Raw genomic sequence first — 19,111 nt, 5'->3', positions numbered from 1 at the left:
ACTTTGGGGGAAAAAAAAGAAGAAGGGAGAGAATAAAAAATGCTTGTAGCATATATGCCTTATAAGTGATGTAAAAAATTATGTACGGATCATAATTAATATTATACAGTGTACGTTTTTTTTGTACACAGAATAATGTATTCGTGTGTAACTGATGTATAAAAAGATATATACATGAGTAATATTGTACCCAAAATTAAGATTAAACTTTACAGCACTATACAATTTTTCTATAAGTTATCCTACATTATTGAAAATATTGCAAAATCCATTGGAGGAGCGGATATTGTAACATTTTCAATAATTGAGTCTAACTTTCAAGAATTGTCTAGAAAGATGGAATGGGTATGTACAACTTGTGCACTGCGATTTTTTATATATTTAATTTCCTATTTTAAGAAAATTTTGAATTAGATTTTGAAATAAATTTAATAGAAAATTTGAACTAATTTTATCTAACTCCAAATCCAAAAATCATAACACAACATTCATCCAAAAAGGAAAAGAAAAGAAAAGTGGAAGGTTCTAATCTGTGGAAAAGATAAGCACTGCGTCCAAACATTCCTCAAAAAAAGGCGCGCATGTTATCAACACCATATAACTACTTTTCAAATTCAGGATCTTCCGTTATTACCAGACAACCTCCCACAGCCCTTCCTCTAACTTAGCATTCCCATCTCTCTCTCTCCTCTCTCTCTTTCTCTCTTTCTTCACACACACACACACACACATATATATACAAACATATATATATATATATATATTTTTCGATTTGGATTCTTCTCTCTTCCCATGGGATGTTCATGAAATAGATATAATTCATCGATCCCATGGGTGGTTGCGTTTCTATGCACGCCAGAGTAACTTCTCTGAAGAAATCCAAAGTTTTCAAATCCTTACCGGACACCGACACCGACTCATACCGGCGTCCCAAATCCCGAACCCCACGGTCCTCCGGTCCGATCTCCCCACGGTACTCGGGTCTGATCACCCCAAAATTCTCAGGTCCCATCAAGTTCTCGGGTCCGATCACTCCACGGTTCTCGAGACCGATCACAATCTTGAAAGATCCATCAGGGAATGACATTTTCAAGAGGTACAAATTCGGGAAGGAATTGGGGAGGGGGGAATTCGGGGTGACCTACCAGTGTTTGGACACGGAGACCGGCGAAACCCTAGCGTGCAAGAAGATATCGAAGAGCAAGCTGAAGAGTGATATTGTGGTGGAGGATGTGAGGAGGGAGGTGGAGATCATGAGGCAATTGCCGCCTCACCCGAATATTGTTAGGTACAAGGAGGTTTATGAGGACAGAGAGGCTGTGTATCTTGTAATGGAGCTCTGTGAGGGCGGTGAATTGTTCGATAGGATCATTGCAAGAGGGCATTACAGCGAACAAGCCGCTGCAATGGTCGCCAGGACGATTGTCGAGGTTGTTCAGGTATTGATTGTGTTTCTCTCTCCTTCCTCCCATAAAACACCCCCTTTTTTTTGGGGTATTTTTTTCATTAATTCCTCTGTTATTTCTATATGTGATTGTTATTTGAAAACCATCTCTGAATTGATATAGCATGATTTTGAGATTTTATTAATCAAATTGTTGAAAAAAGTCGAGCCTTCTTCCTCAATTTGGATTTGGAGATTAAATTTGAGAATAGATTAAGTTGATGGTGGTTAACATGGAATTAAAGCAGGCAAGATTCTGTGTTCAAATCTCACCATCACTTTAATAATTAAAATTGGAACACGTGTTGGACCAAAAGAATGCCACACGGGGCCTGTTGAAGGATTTAAATATTAAAGGATGACAACGGCAATGAACAATGGATTTGACATAAACCAATGGAAGAGAAAGCGAATATAAGCAGATCGTTTTGAGTAGCCGAGAATTCTTTGCTCGTGAGAATTGGTAAATCAGGGGGGAAATGGTCTGTGAATGAATAAAATCATATTAATAATGCAACTCATTTTGGTGAAATCTATTGTAGCATTCAAAAAGGATGAAAAGAGCAGCTCATTTGGTGAAATATTAAGTAGCTTTAATGCAAAAAGGTCACAATTATATGTCTACTGCACAGAATGAAAGAAGTTGAGTTTAATGTGTAGTCACTTCCCAGAAACACTTAGTCAAGGCATCAAAAACTTGAGAAAAAGTTTGATTTCAAGTGTCAAAAAGATTAAATTTGAGCATCATTCTTGAAGCTCTAGATCAAGAGAAATTGCTTTAAACATATTATCTTTAATTACTGCTTTAAGTACTTTCAGGGTCTTGCTTCAGACCATATGTCTAATGGCAGTCGAATTTTTTTATCAAATTTAGAGATTTCACAAGTAATTTTTTGTTCATACTGTCGTTCAATTTTGGTGATGGCCTTACCTCAGCATGTTAATTTTTGTCAAATGATTTTACACACGTTGCAGGTATGCCATAATCGTGGAGTAGTACACCGGGACCTAAAACCCGAAAACTTTTTATTTGCTAATGTTACAGAATCTGCTCCCCTAAAGGCAATCGATTTTGGCCTCTCCATATTCTTTGAGCCTGGTATGTCTTCGAGACTGGATTGGCTACTAAGACCTGACTTTTTATAAGCTGCTTCTACTTGACCTTCAGATTTTTGCAAAGTACATTTATGTTGCTGAACTGTGATCTATCTAATCTGGTTTTAGGTCAGCGTTTCGGTGACATAGTTGGAAGCCCCTATTACATGGCCCCCGAAGTCCTCAGACGTGATTATGGACCAGAATGTGATATATGGAGTGCAGGTGTTATTCTTTACATCTTGCTGTGTGGAGTTCCTCCTTTTTGGGCAGGTACATTCTCTTTCTCAATTCAAGTACTTCCATTGAATGTAATTGTTATCTCTAACACTGTTGCTTTTCCTTTCGTGAATTTTCTTTTTCTTTTTAACCGTTGGGCCTTGGCGCCAACTAGCACAGAATCTGAAGAAGGAATTGCACATGCGATTATTCGATCCAAAATAAATTTTGAGAAGGATCCTTGGCCAAAAATTTCTGAAGATGCAAAGGATCTCGTGAAGGGTATGCTCGATCCAAATCCATACAATCGAATGACGGTTGAAGAGGTCCTTGGTAGGTACTCTATTATGCATATGAAAGTATCAAGAAAAAAATGAACTAACTATTCTCTTGTTTGTCGTTTGAAGCACACCGATGGATACAGAACCCGGATAAAGTCCCCTCGTGTCCTTTGGGAGAAGGTGTTAGATGTAAAATTATGCAATTCTCCTTGATGAATAAGTTCAAGAAGACAGCCCTCAGAGTGAGTTTGTGAATTCCTTCTATTGATGTTCTGTACGAGAATGTCTCTGTTGGAGTGTAAGTTATTTCAACCATAGTAATCTGTTCTACCTGTCTTCATTTTAGGTGGTCGCATATAACTTGCCAGATGAGCAAGTAAATCAGATTGAAAATGTATTCCATATGATGGACACTGACAAAAATGGAAATTTGAATTTCGTGGAGCTCAAACACGGCCTTAGGATGATTGGGCAAACTGTTTCTGATCCTGATGTGAAGTTGTTAATGGATGCTGTGAGTTTATCTTATTCAGAACCTTACTAATCGCGTGGTCTTCTTTTGAATTGTTTTTATGTTTGTCTTCTGCATGTGTACATGCACGTATAATGCAGGATAGATTGATGATGGTGTTCCGAATACTCAAAAATAAAAACAATTCCTAAACAGATAATAGAAAGAATACCTTGAAATTATGTTTTCACTCAGGACCATTCTCTATTGTTCTAACAATGCATGACTGCATTGTTGCTACCTTGCAGCTTTTTGCTAAATTTAACATCTCACTGCAGTTTTCGGTTTCTGTTTTTTTATCTGGAAAAAAAACTGTTTTTCTATCTCATTGATCATCATATTCATCACCAACCATGTTATCAGAAAATCATTATATACACACAGACACACACATATATTTCATCATTCTGGTAGAAACAATCTATGTTGTTGACTAATAGGACACTGTTGATATTACCTTGCGTGACTTGGATAAATGATCATAAGCTTTAAGGTTGCACTTTTATCAATCATCATGCTTGCCTTAATCCCATATGATTTCAGTCGGGAAAATTTTTATCTGGAAATTTGAAATTGTCAGACTGCTCCTATCAATAGCAGCCCAATTGTACTATTTTACCTTTCAGTACTACATAAACTCCAAAGATTGTTAAGTTTTGGATTTTGTCACCACCATCAGTACTGAGAACATATTTTCTTTTGTCCAAAGGCGGATGTTGATGGAAATGGCACCATAAGTTGTGAAGAGTTTGTTACGATGGCTGTGCACCTGAGAAGGATGAGCGACGACGATGGGCAACTCCGTCAAGCTTTCCAATTCTTCGACAAGAATGAGAGCGGGTACATTGAGTTTGAAGAGCTTAGAGAAGCTTTGTTGAATGACAACCTTGTTATCGACAGTGATCAAGTCGTCGAGGAGATCATGTTTGCTGTTGACTTAAATAAGGCAATCCTTACAGAATATTTTAGCAACACTAATACCGTCTTGATGACATTTTGTTTTCCTAGCTCTCTCTATATATATGTATCTATGTATATATTATACTTTTCTTGAGTTGTATTTATTTACAGGATGGCCAGATCAGTTATGAAGAGTTTGAGGCCATGATGACAACCGGCATGGATTGGAGGATGGCTTCTCGCAAATACTCTAGAGCAAGGCTAAATGCACTTAGCCTCAGATTGTTCAAGGACACATCAGGCCCATTGAACAAATCAGGACCATTGTACAAATCAGGACCATTGAAAATTTAAATCTTCTTCTTAGGTAATCTCTCTCTTTTCTTAAAATTTGTGACACTGATTTTCAGTTTTTATTTTTATTTTTATTTTTATTTTTTTTTTACATATATGACACGGTTGACATCTATTATTTATAAACATGCTTTCTTACTACTTCTGAGAAACGTTCAATTTTATCTTGATTCCAGCTTTTGAAGCCCGAAACATGGCTGAAGATCTGGAGAAACCTCTGTTGAATCGTGAGAACTTCAATCGGGAAGGTATTGATCGTGGTCTGGTAAGTCATGCAGTAAATGGAAGTATATGTCAACAACATCCTGAAACTCTTCGCGGTGGTGGTGAGTATGGAAAACGGATGGTTGAGGAACAGAAATTTGTTCTTGGGGGATTAGGAAGTAGTCACGAGTTTTAAGTAATGTACTTGTACAACCAATGTATTGTGAGCAGCTGCTTCTGTTTTCTTACGACAATGTATTTATGAGCAGTTGCTTGTGTACCTTAATACAAAATTGTGTCCATATTGTAATTTCCGTGTCTTCATTTCCTTATGATGATTGATGTGGCTAAGAGTTATAAGTGGGAACTTGTCCCACGTTGGATTCTGATGGGAAATGTAATAGGTATAAATGGGTTGAGTATTAGTCCCACCCAACATTTCTAGCTTTTGGGTTGGATCGTAAAACATTTGACCCATTACAGTTAGTATCAGAGGCAGGCTAAATCTTTGATCCGGTGTCACGCCAAGCGTCCGACCCGGAAGAGTCCGGAGGGCGTTGCGAGTTTGGGTGGGGGAAATGTTACAAGTGGGACCGGATGGAAAATAATACTTATATCGAACTCCAACATATACTCAAAGAGAAAAAGGAAGAGAAAAACAGGAAATACCTTTGAGTACCCAAAATCACATATCTTCAAGCGAGGATTAGGGCTGCCATTGAACTGCGTATTTTCTAACTTCAAGTCCTGATGATTGTCAGGATTTAACTGAGGATGTGATTCCACAAAGAGCTGACTGGAGGCAACCAATCCATGTAATTGATACCAAGTAGTTGGAATTATGATTTTTTGAATTGGGTAATCCACCACGGGACACCTTTAAAAAAGTAGAAAGCATGTGAGAAAGTAATTCATGTGTATCGTCAACTACCTCCAAAAATCCCATAATTCAAAACCCCCATATCAGCAATTTACATCAATTAGCACCCCCAAGCATCCTTGACCCCTTCTCCCAAAGAGGATATAAGTGAGGACTGCCTTTGATGGTAAAGAACCTTCAATAATTTCAGACCATAATAGGGAGGAAACATAAAAACAAAAAATAACAGAATGGCTATAGAGCTTGCACGACATAGGAACAACATCTAGTATAAGAGAGCATATCTTGATGTGTCAAACTACCTCCTAAAGCCCATACCTCAAAAACCCCATATCAGCAATTTATGGCATCTTATCTCAAACAATACACAAAAGTTCGTGGATGCGTTTGGGAGATAAAATGCGCTCATAAATATTGCTCTTGGAATTGGAGAAAGTTGCTGTAACTCAGAGCTCTAACTAAGCCTCTTCTCAAGATTAGGAACCACCAAATCCTTTTGGGATGATAAATGGTTAACTAATAATCCACTCTACTCTAGATTCAATGACCAAGAAATCTCAGGTTTTGAAATCCCAAACAATGCTTATCTGACCTCCTTCCATCCCCATCTGGTGTTTTCACTTTGAAGCACACCAGGCCATTCATTTCTCCACATTCAGAACCTGCTCCTTGGGTTCACCTGTTATGGAATTCGATGTCCATATTCCAAAGCACAAGTTCACCTTTTGGCTCTCTATTCTCAACACCTTTTAGCTCTCTGAGTCAGTGGACCATTTATTCTTCAAATACCCATTCTTGAATCCCATTTGGGCATTTAAACAAATACAATGTGGATTCTACATTGGTTCTGTGAACTGGGATAATTTAATCTCATGGGCAGCCCGCCATGGGAAAGAGAAAAACTGTAGCGACTCCATTCGAAAATTGGCTATTTTAGCATCTATTTACCATATTTGGAATGAGCATAACAGAGAGTGTTTCAAGGTAGAGGTCGACCCCAAATTAAGCATAATTCATGCACAAAGAAAGATCGCTAACACACAAGAACTGCCTAATGTCGAAACGATCTTGCAGAGCACAGCTGGGTCCGCCCTTGTACCATTTACCACATTTGGGTCATCCATTGTACCTAGTCTTAACAAAATACAAAAGAATGCATACCAATTTTGTATGTTGAATGCTCTCATTACCATGGTAGCATACTTTTTTCTTTTTCTTTTTTTCTTAGTTGGGACTCACACACACTGCCTCCACTGAGGTTCGAACCCCTAACCTCCTTTTGGAAAGTAGGAGCCTTATACCGCTAAGCTACAGGCCTATTGGTCCATGGTAGCATATTATATATCTAGGTCGGGATCAAACATGCAGAAGAAGTGATTTATTCCCACCACAGAATGAAGCTACCATGGAGAGTTGCATTGCTTTTCTCAAGGTGTCAAAGGTTTAAGGCAAGGTGATCCACTCTCACCTTTCCTCTTCATGATTATCATGCAAATTTTTTCAAGCAATATTCAAAACCTCATCTCTGATAGCCCATCTCTCAATTCCATAGGAAATGTAAGAAAAGGTCAATCACACACTTAGCATTTAATAATGATCTTTTATTGCTCTCTTATGGCAACCTTGAATCCTAACAGTCCTAAAAAATGCATTCGATCTTTTTTTTTCTTCTCTCTGGACTACCAATCTATCAATCCAAAAGCGTTATTTGTAAGCAAATTTAACGATATTTAAAATACATGGTTCTAATGCATAAATATTGTTTAGAGACATACCTGCCATCTTTAGCTGTTTGTGTTTGAGAACAACTATTATAGAAACACTCTGCAACACAGAAACACTCTTCAACCCTCTACGTTTATCTGTAAAACTGAACGATGGATTCAGACCTTTTATTCATGTATATATATAGAGGGTTGGGACCGTTTCTAAGCATTGCCAAGAGGAGACATGTTGGTTCCATCAACCAACACATCCCTCTGTTATGATACAACGTTACATCTCCTAAATATGGATAGTAAAATAATTAAAATAAAATAAAGATTTATTATTATAATAAGACCATTAAATTCTTACATTCTCCCACTTGGTCTTATAATCATAATTAATTTTTTTTTTTTTATGAAAAAATATTTTGAAATAATGTTGGTGTGCACACTTTAAATAAATTATCTATATTTAGAGAATCATTGTACCAAACAACTTCCATGAAGTCCTTACAAGTATACCAATATTGGATCAAGGACGTCATTATATTATTTAATAATATAGGACATCAATGGTCACAAACATTAATACACTCAACTTCAAGATTATACATAAATACCGCATGTGCTAAACAATAAAGTATTATGCCATGCTTCGGTCCTACCGCGTCTCAATAAGGACACACCATGTCTCATAAATGACATTCATAATTTTCCATACACATGTGCACCAATATGGAAAACTAAATAAATGAGGATAATATAATATAAGAAAATGTGATCACAAATACAAATGTGTCTACAACTAAGTCAAAAATAACCTCCCACTAACTAAGTAAATCGAAGCTATCAATAATACCCATATGAGCAACATGCTCACCGTATAGCTTAGGTGACAACCCTTTAGTCATGGGATCAGCAATCATTTGTTGTGTACCAATGTGCTCGATAGACACAAGCTGGTTCTGAATCCTCTCTTTTACAACAAGGTATTTAATATCTATATGTCTAGATTTTCCTGAACTCTTGTTGTTCCTTGAATACATAACTGCAGCGGAATTGTCACAGAAAATCATCAATGGTTTAGAAATAGAATCTATAACCATAAGTCTTGAAATGAAGTTCGGTAACCATAATGCATGACAAATGGCCTCATAACATGCAATAAACTCTGCCTCCATGGTGGATGAAGCTGTTAATGTTTGTTTAATACTTTTCCATGAAATTGCTCCTCCAGCCATCATAAAGATAAATCCTGAAGTGGATTTCATACTATCCTGACAACCAGCAAAGTCAGAGTCTGTATAACCCACCACTTCAAGCCTGTCGGTCCTTCTATATATAAGCAAATGGTTCTTTGTCTTTTGTAGGTACCTCATTACTTTCTTTGCCGCTCTCCAATGATCCATGCCAGGATCACTCTGGTATCTGCCTAGCATACCAACAGCAAATGTTATATCTGGCCGTGTGCAAACCTGAGCATACATCAAACTCCCAACTGCAGATGCATAGGGAATGTTTTTCATTTGCTCCCGCTCTAGGTCATTTCTCGGACACTGGAATTTACTAAATTTATCACCCTTTACTATAGGGGCAATTCCACTTTTACAGTGTTGCATATCAAATCTTTTAAGAACCTTTTCTATATAAGCTCTTTGTGACAATCCAAGAATCCCACGAGATCTATCTCGATGAATCTCAATGCCAATGACAAATGAGGCTTCACCAAGATCTTTTATTTCAAAACTTTGAGATAAAAAATGTTAAGGTTTCATGTAACAGGCCAATGTCACTACTAGCAAGTAAGATATCATCAACATACAACACTCGAAAAATGAACTTACTCCCACTGACTTTCATATAAATGCACTCATCAATAATATTTTCTTTAAACCCATATGAAGTAATTATCTCATCAAATTTTATGTACCATTGTCTTGATGCTTGTTTTAACCCATAAATAGATTTTTTTAACTTGCACACCATATGTTTTTTGCCCTCAATTTCATAACCTTCGGGTTGTTCCATATAAACTTCTTCGAGCAAATCACCATTTAGGAATGCAGTTTTTACATCCATTTGATGTAACTCCAAATCAAAATGAGCTACTAGTGCCATTATGATTCTAAAAGAGTCTTTCTTTGAAACAGGAGAAAAAGTTTCTTTATAGTCGATACCCTTTTGTTGAGTAAAACCCTTAGCAACAAGTCGGGCTTTATATCTTTCAACTTTACCTTTTGAGTCTCGTTTAGTTTTAAATACCCATTTACAGCCAATGGGTCTGACTCCCTCTGGTAAGTTAACTAGATCCCAAACTTGATTATTTTTCATAGAATCTAACTCATCTTTCATTGCATCTGACCATTGTTGAGTAAAAGTGCTGCTTTTGGCTTCTGAAAATGATAGTGGATCATCTTCTTTACCGATGTTGAACTCAATCTCTTGTAGATAAACTTCATAGTCATCTGGAATAGCACTTTTCCTTTCTCTCCTTGATCTTCGTAATGGCATGTCAACTATTGGTTCATTTAAGATTTCTTCTATGCGAGGTGTTTGCTCTTCAGGCTCTTGATGACTTAAATCACCATCTTGCATGGTAGCAAGTGGGACAACTATGTCATCCTGAGGAACTAAATTTATATTTCGATTTTCCTCAAATACCATATGCCTGGGCTCTATACTCCCACTGGTATAACCATCCTCAATGAACCTAGCATTTAGGGTCTCAATAAGTTTGGTACTATGTGATGGACAATAAAACCTATAACCTTTTGACCTTTCTGGATATCCTACAAAATAACAACTGACTGTTCTGGGATCAAGTTTCCTTTCATGTGGGTTGTATAATTTAGCCTCTGCTGCACATCCCCAGATACGCAAGTGATTTAAACTGGGTTTTCTTCCTATCCACAACTCAAAAGGAGTCTTTGAAACTGCCTTAGACGGCACTCGATTTAGGATATATGCAGCAGTCCTAAGAGCTTCACCCCACAAAAAATCTGGTAAAGATGAATTACTCATCATAGTTCGCACTATATCCATAAAAGTGCGATTCCTTCGTTCAGCTACACCGTTTTGCTCAGGGGTACCCAACATGGTGTACTATGCAACTATACCACACTCTTGTAGATACTTAGCAAATGGCCCTGGATTACGACCTGTATGATCGTGCCTTCCGTAGTATTCACCACCACGATCAGATCGTACTACTTTAATTTTCTTATCAAGCTGATGCTCGACTTCTGTCTTATAAATTTTAAAAATATCCAGTGCCTCAAATTTCTCACCAATCAAGTACATATAACCATAACGAGAATAATTATCAATAAATGTAATAAAGTATTTCTTCTCGTTTAGTGTAGCAGGAATGAAAGGACCACATATGTCTGTGTGTATAAGCTCTAAGAGGCCATTACTTCTAGTAGCACCCTTATGTCTAGACTTGGTTAACTTACCTTTAGCACAATTAATGCATATGACATAGTCTGAAAAATCTAATGTGTTCAGAACACCTTCTCTAACCAATCTTTCTAATCTCTCTCTAGAGATATGACCTAAAAGCCTATGCCATAACATAGAAGAAGAATCATTGGTAAGACCACGTTTGGTACTCACATTAAAAGACAAAAGAGATTGTGAAAAAATTGGGTCAAGATTTAGAAGATAAAGACTATCAACTAATGAACCAGAACCAATAAATTTGGAATCATAAAAGATACTGATATTACGATAACTAAAACGAAATTCATAGTTCAACATATCAAGTTTAGGTACAGAGATCAAATTTCTAGACATTGAAGGAACATACAAAACATCTTCTAACTCTAATACAAAACCACTACTAAGGACAAGACGAACAACTCCCACAGCTTTAACTTGTGCTTCTACCCCATTACCCATGGTGAGTGTCCTTTGGTTGGGATTGATTTTCCGGCTCCTTATGAATCCCTGCAAGGAATTAGAAATATGAATAGTAGCCCCGGAATCAATCCACCAAGTATTTGGCGGAACAATGGCTAAATTAGATTCTGAACACATTAGACAATGGGTGCTGCCTTTCTTTGCTAACCAGTTTTTGTAACTAAAGCATTCCTTTTTGACATGGCCTCGCTTGTGACACCAGAAGCATTGAACTTTCTTTTTCCCCACTTTATGTGCCTGACTGGGTCCAACATCACTAACCTTTATACCCCTTTTCCCAATTTTCTTATTATTTTTCTTGACTGTTTTTTGATCCACCATGTGTGCCATATCGGGCTTATTGTGTCGGGTTCGCTCTTCCTCTTGTGCACACATACTAATTAGTTCTGTTAATTTTCACTTATCTTTTTGCGCATTATAACTAGTTTTTTAAATATTGAATTGCGCAGGAAGAGAAGTCATAATAAAGTGGATTAGAAAAGAGTCACTAACTTCTATATCCAGATTTTTCAATTGACATGCAATATCAGTCATTTCATGATATGCTCACACACACCACTAAAACCATCATATTTTGCAGTTACTAATTGGGTCATAAGAGTGCTAGCCAGTGACTTAGTCGAAATAGTAAAATGTTCTTCTAGAGCCTTAAGGTAATCCTTAGTCAATGGTTTATCAGGAATGGCACCCCTAATATATTTAGGAATATTATTCTTAATATACATTAGACTAAGTCTATTAGACCTGTCCCATTTATCCCATTCCTTTTTCACCTCTGCACCACTAGTGTCTGTAGGCTTAGGTGGTTCATCTGACCTAATGGCTAAGTCTAAATCCCCAAGTCCCAAATTAAAAATTATTTCATCTTTCCAGTCCGAGAAATTAGACCCAATCAAGGCCTTCACACACGGTAATGAACCAACTGTTATGGAATAAAATAAAAACATCAAAATAATTAAGGCCACAATTATATAGTTTAATTGATGGGAAAAACAATCAAACTTTCCAGAATCAATAAGTAAGTGCCTCAAAATAATTGATTCCGAATGGGATCAATTTCACATTTAACAATATTTCCTTTAGGCCAATATTATTAAATGTTAGTCTCCCACTAGTGAAACAAATTTCACTTTTGAGGCTAATTAATCATAGAAAATATAATATTAAACACATATATACCTTTGGGCATATTATATTATCAATTATATAATTTACAGTAATTACCTCAATCCATTTAGTTGAACAAATCTCAATAACTCACCTTTGGGCTTAATTATTGTTTGTCTCTACTAAATGCCATTCAATCCTTCAACTTTAGCAAAAAATCATAATTTTGCCACTAACTTCAAATATTATTGAATTTATCATGAGTGTATCACTTTGGTGACAAACACCCAATCTAATTTCATCAACATTTGAGCTTAGGATTTTTATAATAATTCAATTTTCCCCAAATGAAATAAATATGCATTAATATTAAACATGAGACAATATACATAATCATATTTAATATGCCAATTTCAATACATTTATATAATAATGATATCATTTAAATCATCTATCATAGGCACTATTTGAAGTTTCAATCCTAATACTTATCTTATATATATATATATATATATATATATATATATATGTGACACAGTGTGTGTGTGTGATATATATATATATATAAAAAGTCTGTACACAGTGTGTGTGTGTGTGTGTGTGTGTGATTTGGCTAAGACGCTCTGCCGAAGTAATTGGCTGATCCTTCTGCCATCTACTATTGTAATTAGTCACATATATATTTATTTCACCTGGGCAAGAATGATCTTTTTGTTTTTTTTTTTTTTTTTTTTAAATAGAAATTTTGGGGACATGCAAGACAACCTGCCATCCTATGGAATGGCACACGAAAATGAATTAACACCATATATTTTGTAGGACCCAGATCTTGTAGATAGAAAAGGTCACCTGGTTCATATTGTGACAAAGCCTAGATGCATACGTATATAAATACATGCATACGTGATCTTTGTATATGTGAGATATATGTGTCCTTGTGATCTTTGTATATAAATACATGCATACGTGAGATATTAGTACACATCTAAAACATAGACAGTCATAAAATTTCACGCATATAGAATAAATAATAGACTTATGCATCAGAGTCCATGTCTGGCTCTGATACCACATGTAAGCAAATTTAACGATATTTAAAATATATGGTTCTAATGCATAAATATTGTTTAGAAACATACCTGCCATCTTTAGCCGTTTGTGTTTGAGAACAACTATTATAGAAACACTCTGCAACACAGAAACACTTCACAACACAGAAACACTCTGCAACCCTCTACCTTTATCTGTGAAACTGAACGATGGATTCAGACATTTTCTTCACGTATATATATAGAGGGTTGGGACCGTTTCTAAGCATTGCCAAGAGGAGACATGTTGGTTCCATCAACCAACACATCCCTCTGTTATGAAACAACGTTACATCTCCTAAATATGGATAATAAAATAATTAAAATAAAATAAAGATTAATTATTATAATAAGACCATTAAATTCTTACATTATTTTCCTAGCTGGTGTGGATCACCCCAATGAACAACTTTTTCCTAACTAGCTGAGGTTTAACAAAGGTAGTCTTCCTATGAGGCATTTGGGGGTTCCATTAATTACAGCAAGGCTTGCAGTGGATTGCGAGGTAGGTGCTGGTTGACAAGATCACTAAGAGAGTATATCACTGGACAAGCAAATTTCTGTCCTATGGGGAAAGACTATAGCTCATTTTAACTCCATCTTAGATCAATACACATTTATACGGGGCCTCTATGTTTGTCCTTCCTAAATCAGTACCAACTGATATTAACAAGGTGTGCAAGAATTTTTTATGGGCAGGCTCAAACCTATATAGCAAAAGGCCAAAGTTGCATGGCACTCATTTTGCAAGCTCAAACAGTTGGGGGGTCTTGGCATCACAAACATTGAACCACTCAACAAAGCAGCTGTCCTAAAGAATTTGTGGCATCTTATCTCAAACAATACACAAAGTTCATGGGCACAATGGGCTAGAGAGTCCACTCTGCTCTAAATTCAATGACCAAGAAATCTCAGGTTCTAAAATCCCAAGCAATGCTTATCTAATTCTCCCTGAACTTAGTTTAGTTCCCCACCAACACTTGCCCCTGATTCATACTCTTGGCTTCCATCCTCATCTGGTGTCTTCACTCTGAAGCACACCATGCCATTCATTTCTCCACACTCATAACCTGCTCCTTGGGTCTTCTGTTATGGAATTCGATGTCCAATCTCGAACTCCATTTGGGCATTTATACAAACACAGTATGGACTATTTAGTCTTCCTACTCAACCTACCTACTAAGTCAGTGGACAATTTAGTCTTCCTACTCAGCCTACCTACTGAGTCAGTGGACACCGTTTATTGTTCAAATGTCCAATCTCGAATCCCATTTGGGCATTTATACAAACACAATGTGGATTCCACATTGGATCTGTGAACTGGGATAATTTAATCTCATGGTCAGCCCATCCCAGCCCACCAGTAGAAGAAGAAAAACCGCGCCAACTCCATTTGAAATTGGCTATTGCAGCATCCATTTACCACATTTGGAATGAGCAGAACGTACATAACAGTGTTTCGAGGTAGAGGTCGACTCCAACACGGAAGAACTGCCTAGCATCAAGAAAGCTTGCAGAGCATGGGATCTACTTGATTCTTTACTCAGTCCACCACCTCGACCTCCACCTCCGGATTGAGTCTATAGCTTCCTCTAAATTTACACCCGTCTATCAATAACCTTTCCAAAACTAGAAACACAGGTCTTAGCTAAGAAGATAACTAGATTGCACTCAATGAACAATTAATTATGGAATGATATGATGCGATTAACTACATTGTATTAAGATAGAAAACTATAATCCAGAGAGGCATCAACTTTTATAATTAGATGGAGTTGCAAAACAACTATGTCTCCATATTACCATCTACAGTTCAGAAGCAATCATTTGCAACATAGAGGTCACAACTATGAACAATGAAATTAAAAAAATCAAAAGGAAGAACTAGTAACTATACAAGCTCATTTTCTTAAAGTAGCTAAATGTTTTGGACTGGAAGTAATGGTTCATCAGATAGAAGACTTTCAGAAAAAGCATTGATGCGTGCCTCCATCTCTGAATCAAAGAAATCAGTTTCGAAATCAAAGTTGTCGAAAAATGACTCTCTCAGCTGCAGATCTTGTATTGTATCACAAGAGTTGATTGTACTGATGTTGGGCATGGAAACTTGTTATTTGCTTAAGTATTTGTTTTTCTTTGAGAACTATTACAATAGAATACTCTTGGGCAACAACTTATTTAGCTAAAAGAGTCGGTCGATGCGAGCAATTAGGTATAACACAACAATTAATTATTAATTGAAGCAAAACAAAGTATTCATATACCTAGCCACTAGTAATGTTTGCAATAGCATTATATTGCTTGCGGACACGGAATATAGATTTTACGCAATATGATCACCCTGACACAGCAAATTACTAAAAACAAGACCTGCATTAGAGTAACTTCATTAAGGCAAACATCAACAACTCAATAAATATTCTTTACATCTTAATTCAGATAAACTAAAAAATTATTATTTTACATCCCCTAGCTAAAATTTTGTTTTTCATGTATCGTCATTGTTATTGAAAGTGCAAGGCGCACTAAAACAACAAGATTTCGTAGAGTCTTCAAAGTAATGTAAGAAATGAACCTGATTGAAGAAAGGTACGTGTAGACATGCAAGTAAATTGCAAGTTTGAGGTAATAACATGATGCAATAACCAACACGTTAAAGATAGGATAAAATTATCATGCATCATAAGGCCAAAATAGAAAGGATGGTATCTACGAGCAACAGAAAATTGAACAGAGAAGTACAACATGTAAACAATAAAAAATAATAATTTTCTGTAAATATATAAGGAAAAGGGAAAAATGAGCACATAATGTGGTAAGGGGAAAAAATATTGATAGATAAGTAAGGTTATTTAAGGATGACGAATAAGAGGCGGAAGATGGAAGGAAGAAAGAGATGCTGACTTGTTGGGGAGAGAGAGAGATTCTAGCCCCTCTTAGTTGTTCCAACTAATATGATTATTTAAATTGCAAAGCATCAGATAGTCACGCACAACATTCAAATCAAATGCTCATAAAATAATTAACAATAATATTCACTTCAATCAAACGTGCCTTTGGTGCATCTTACACCTCCCATAAAGGCTGGTGCCTGGCCCCTAGACTTTTTGCCTCAATGGATACACATCTCTTAAGTGCGATAGTAGTAGGCCTAGAGTTTCGTGCATCTTTCACTTTTAGTGAACTTAGGCGACCCTTTAACAAATATCTATATAAATACATATATATATATATATCATACGTTTAGATAATTCATCACTTAAGATCATCAGTTGGTGCTCAAGTTGTCAAACTTAACACAGGTTAGAGTCAGAAAGCAGCCAATCAGTACAAATAATACTAAAAATGAAAGGCCATATCCAATAACGTTTTTTCCCCTAAATAACATTTCCATATATAAGAACCATTATTGTGAGGACAAGATCATCTCCAAGGGGGTTTGTGTTGCATAAATTGCATGATGGAAAAAAATTATATTTTACCATTTCGCAGATGCCAATTGACCAAAAAAAAAAAAAAAAAAGAGGTTGAAGCCCTCACCAAATTGGTGAAGTTGAAATAAGGATGCCATACAGCTCCATTCTGTAGCAAACCCACACCATCCCACTGCAACAATGAATACTGACATACTAATGATGTAGCAAAACGCCAAATGTTAAATCAAATTCAACTACCATTTATGACTTACATTCCTCCAACCCATCTTTGGTTCACATTCCAAGCATTGCAATGCTAGCTATGACGAATACAGTGCATTGCAGCAACCTCGATTTCTTGATTTTGCGAAAACTCTATGCTCACTGATCCAACAATTCCTCCAATTGACTGATCCATCTTAGGATCCTCTCCTTTACTATCATCATAACCTTAACTTCTCAATTAGAAAATCACTGAAATAAGTTAACTGATAACAAATCCGCTATGAACTAAACCCAAGTCATGAACTGTGCAAACACTCCAGGTTGTATAGCACCACTCTCTAGCCCACATTTGGCACCAACCCTATAAAGCATTCACTCTGTCAAATAGCTCCCTTAGTTTCACCAAACGACCCATGTCAAGAGTAAGCTATGTTACATGTGTTAGTTAAGCATGTCGGGTGTTGGTGTGTGTCTATGCTTTGGATGGGAAGTGAAGAGAAATTAAACGAGTAGAACACATAGATATTATGTGGTTCAGCCACTAGGTCCTACATCCACGGCACAAAGAGCCCAAAGGGCAACATCACTTTTATAATTCTCTCTCAATTCATACACAATACATTGGTGGAGGTTCCTTTATATAGGAGAAGAAATTATGAGAATGGAAAGAATTATAAAATAGGAAACAAGGAGGATTTTTCTTCGTTTATCTAGTAACACCAAATCTTCAATAATTGGAAACAACATCAATTACTGAAAAATTTTCCTCCATTGATTCCTCCATTAAATCTTCAATACTCCCCCTCAAGTTGGAGCATGAATGCCCAACTTGCCATTGAGATGACGAGTATAACAAGTGTGAATGATGAAGAGAGAAGAGAGAAGAGGGAAGACGAAGAACAATGCTACCGAACACACCGACAGCTCAAATAAGTTAACAAAAAATTTCCGGAGAAACGAAAAGGCCGAGGACAATGCTACCGAACACATTGGCAGCCCAAACAAGTTGACAAAAACTGCTGGAGACACGGTAAAGAAGAATACAATGCTACCGAACACACTGACAACCCAAACAAGTCGTTAAAAACTGCCGGAGACACGGCAAAGGCGAAGAACATTATTACCGAAGAAATCGGTAGCCCAAACAAGTCACAAATAGCACCGAAAAACCCTTAACAACATTAGATGCTAAAAGAATACCCTAAAACAGGGGTCCGAACCTAAGATGAGAAATTAGGCTATGATACTATGTCGTAAAGCATAAAACGGAAGCGAAGAGAAATTAAACGAGTAGAACACACAGATATTACATGGTTCAACCACTAAGACCTACATCTACGGCTCAAAGAGCCCAAAGGGCTACACCACTTTTATAATACTCTCTCAATTCATACACAATACAATGGTGGAGGCTCCTTTATATAGGAGAAGAAATTATGAGAATGGAAAGAATTAGAAAATAGAAAACAATGAGGATTTTTCTCCATTGATTCCTCTAGTAACATAAAATCTTCAATAATAGGAAATAACATCAATTACTAAAAGATTTTCGTCCATTAAATCTTCAATAAAAGAAAATATTTCCACGGGTAAATATTGATATTTTTCTCCTTTTACTGTTCAAGTAAAATGTTGTTTTTAAATAAGAATGTTAACAGTGACATTTCACTTATTTTGAAGAAATTATGTAATAAAAGAAGCATAATAATAAGACTATAACAGAGCAGTATAAAATTAAATAAAAAATTTGAATAATTGAA

General features: G+C 36.4%; 1 protein-coding gene across 1 annotated transcript; it reads left to right on the top strand.

The window, feature by feature from the left end:
- Nucleotides 1–721: 721 nt before the first annotated feature.
- On the top strand, nt 722–5,300 carry LOC132301091 (calcium-dependent protein kinase 7-like). Its single transcript, XM_059798377.1, has 9 exons — nt 722–1,439; nt 2,420–2,543; nt 2,669–2,812; nt 2,939–3,091; nt 3,166–3,281; nt 3,386–3,553; nt 4,260–4,496; nt 4,622–4,817; nt 4,981–5,300. Exons 1-8 carry the CDS (start codon nt 831–833, stop codon nt 4,802–4,804), a joined length of 1,734 nt encoding a protein of 577 aa, XP_059654360.1. The 5' UTR covers nt 722–830; the 3' UTR covers nt 4,805–4,817; nt 4,981–5,300.
- Nucleotides 5,301–19,111: the final 13,811 nt, after the last annotated feature.

The sequence above is a fragment of the Cornus florida genome, unplaced genomic scaffold (genome assembly GCF_030987335.1).
Source record: "Cornus florida cultivar Cherokee Brave unplaced genomic scaffold, ASM3098733v1 CherokeeBrave_3.0.0_Hap2_Chr01, whole genome shotgun sequence".
Taxonomy (NCBI): Eukaryota; Viridiplantae; Streptophyta; class Magnoliopsida; order Cornales; family Cornaceae; genus Cornus; species Cornus florida.
This window is presented reverse-complemented; position numbering and strand designations above follow the sequence as displayed.

Bases quoted from the DNA above. Each gene is read 5' to 3' on its own strand.
- LOC132301091 (XM_059798377.1), top strand. From the start codon at position 831: ATGGGTGGTTGCGTTTCTATGCACGCCAGAGTAACTTCTCTGAAGAAA. The intron at 2,544-2,668 runs GTATGTCTTCGA...ATCTGGTTTTAG, and splicing joins CTCCATATTCTTTGAGCCTG to GTCAGCGTTTCGGTGACATA. The intron at 3,554-4,259 runs GTGAGTTTATCT...TTTTGTCCAAAG, and splicing joins TGAAGTTGTTAATGGATGCT to GCGGATGTTGATGGAAATGG.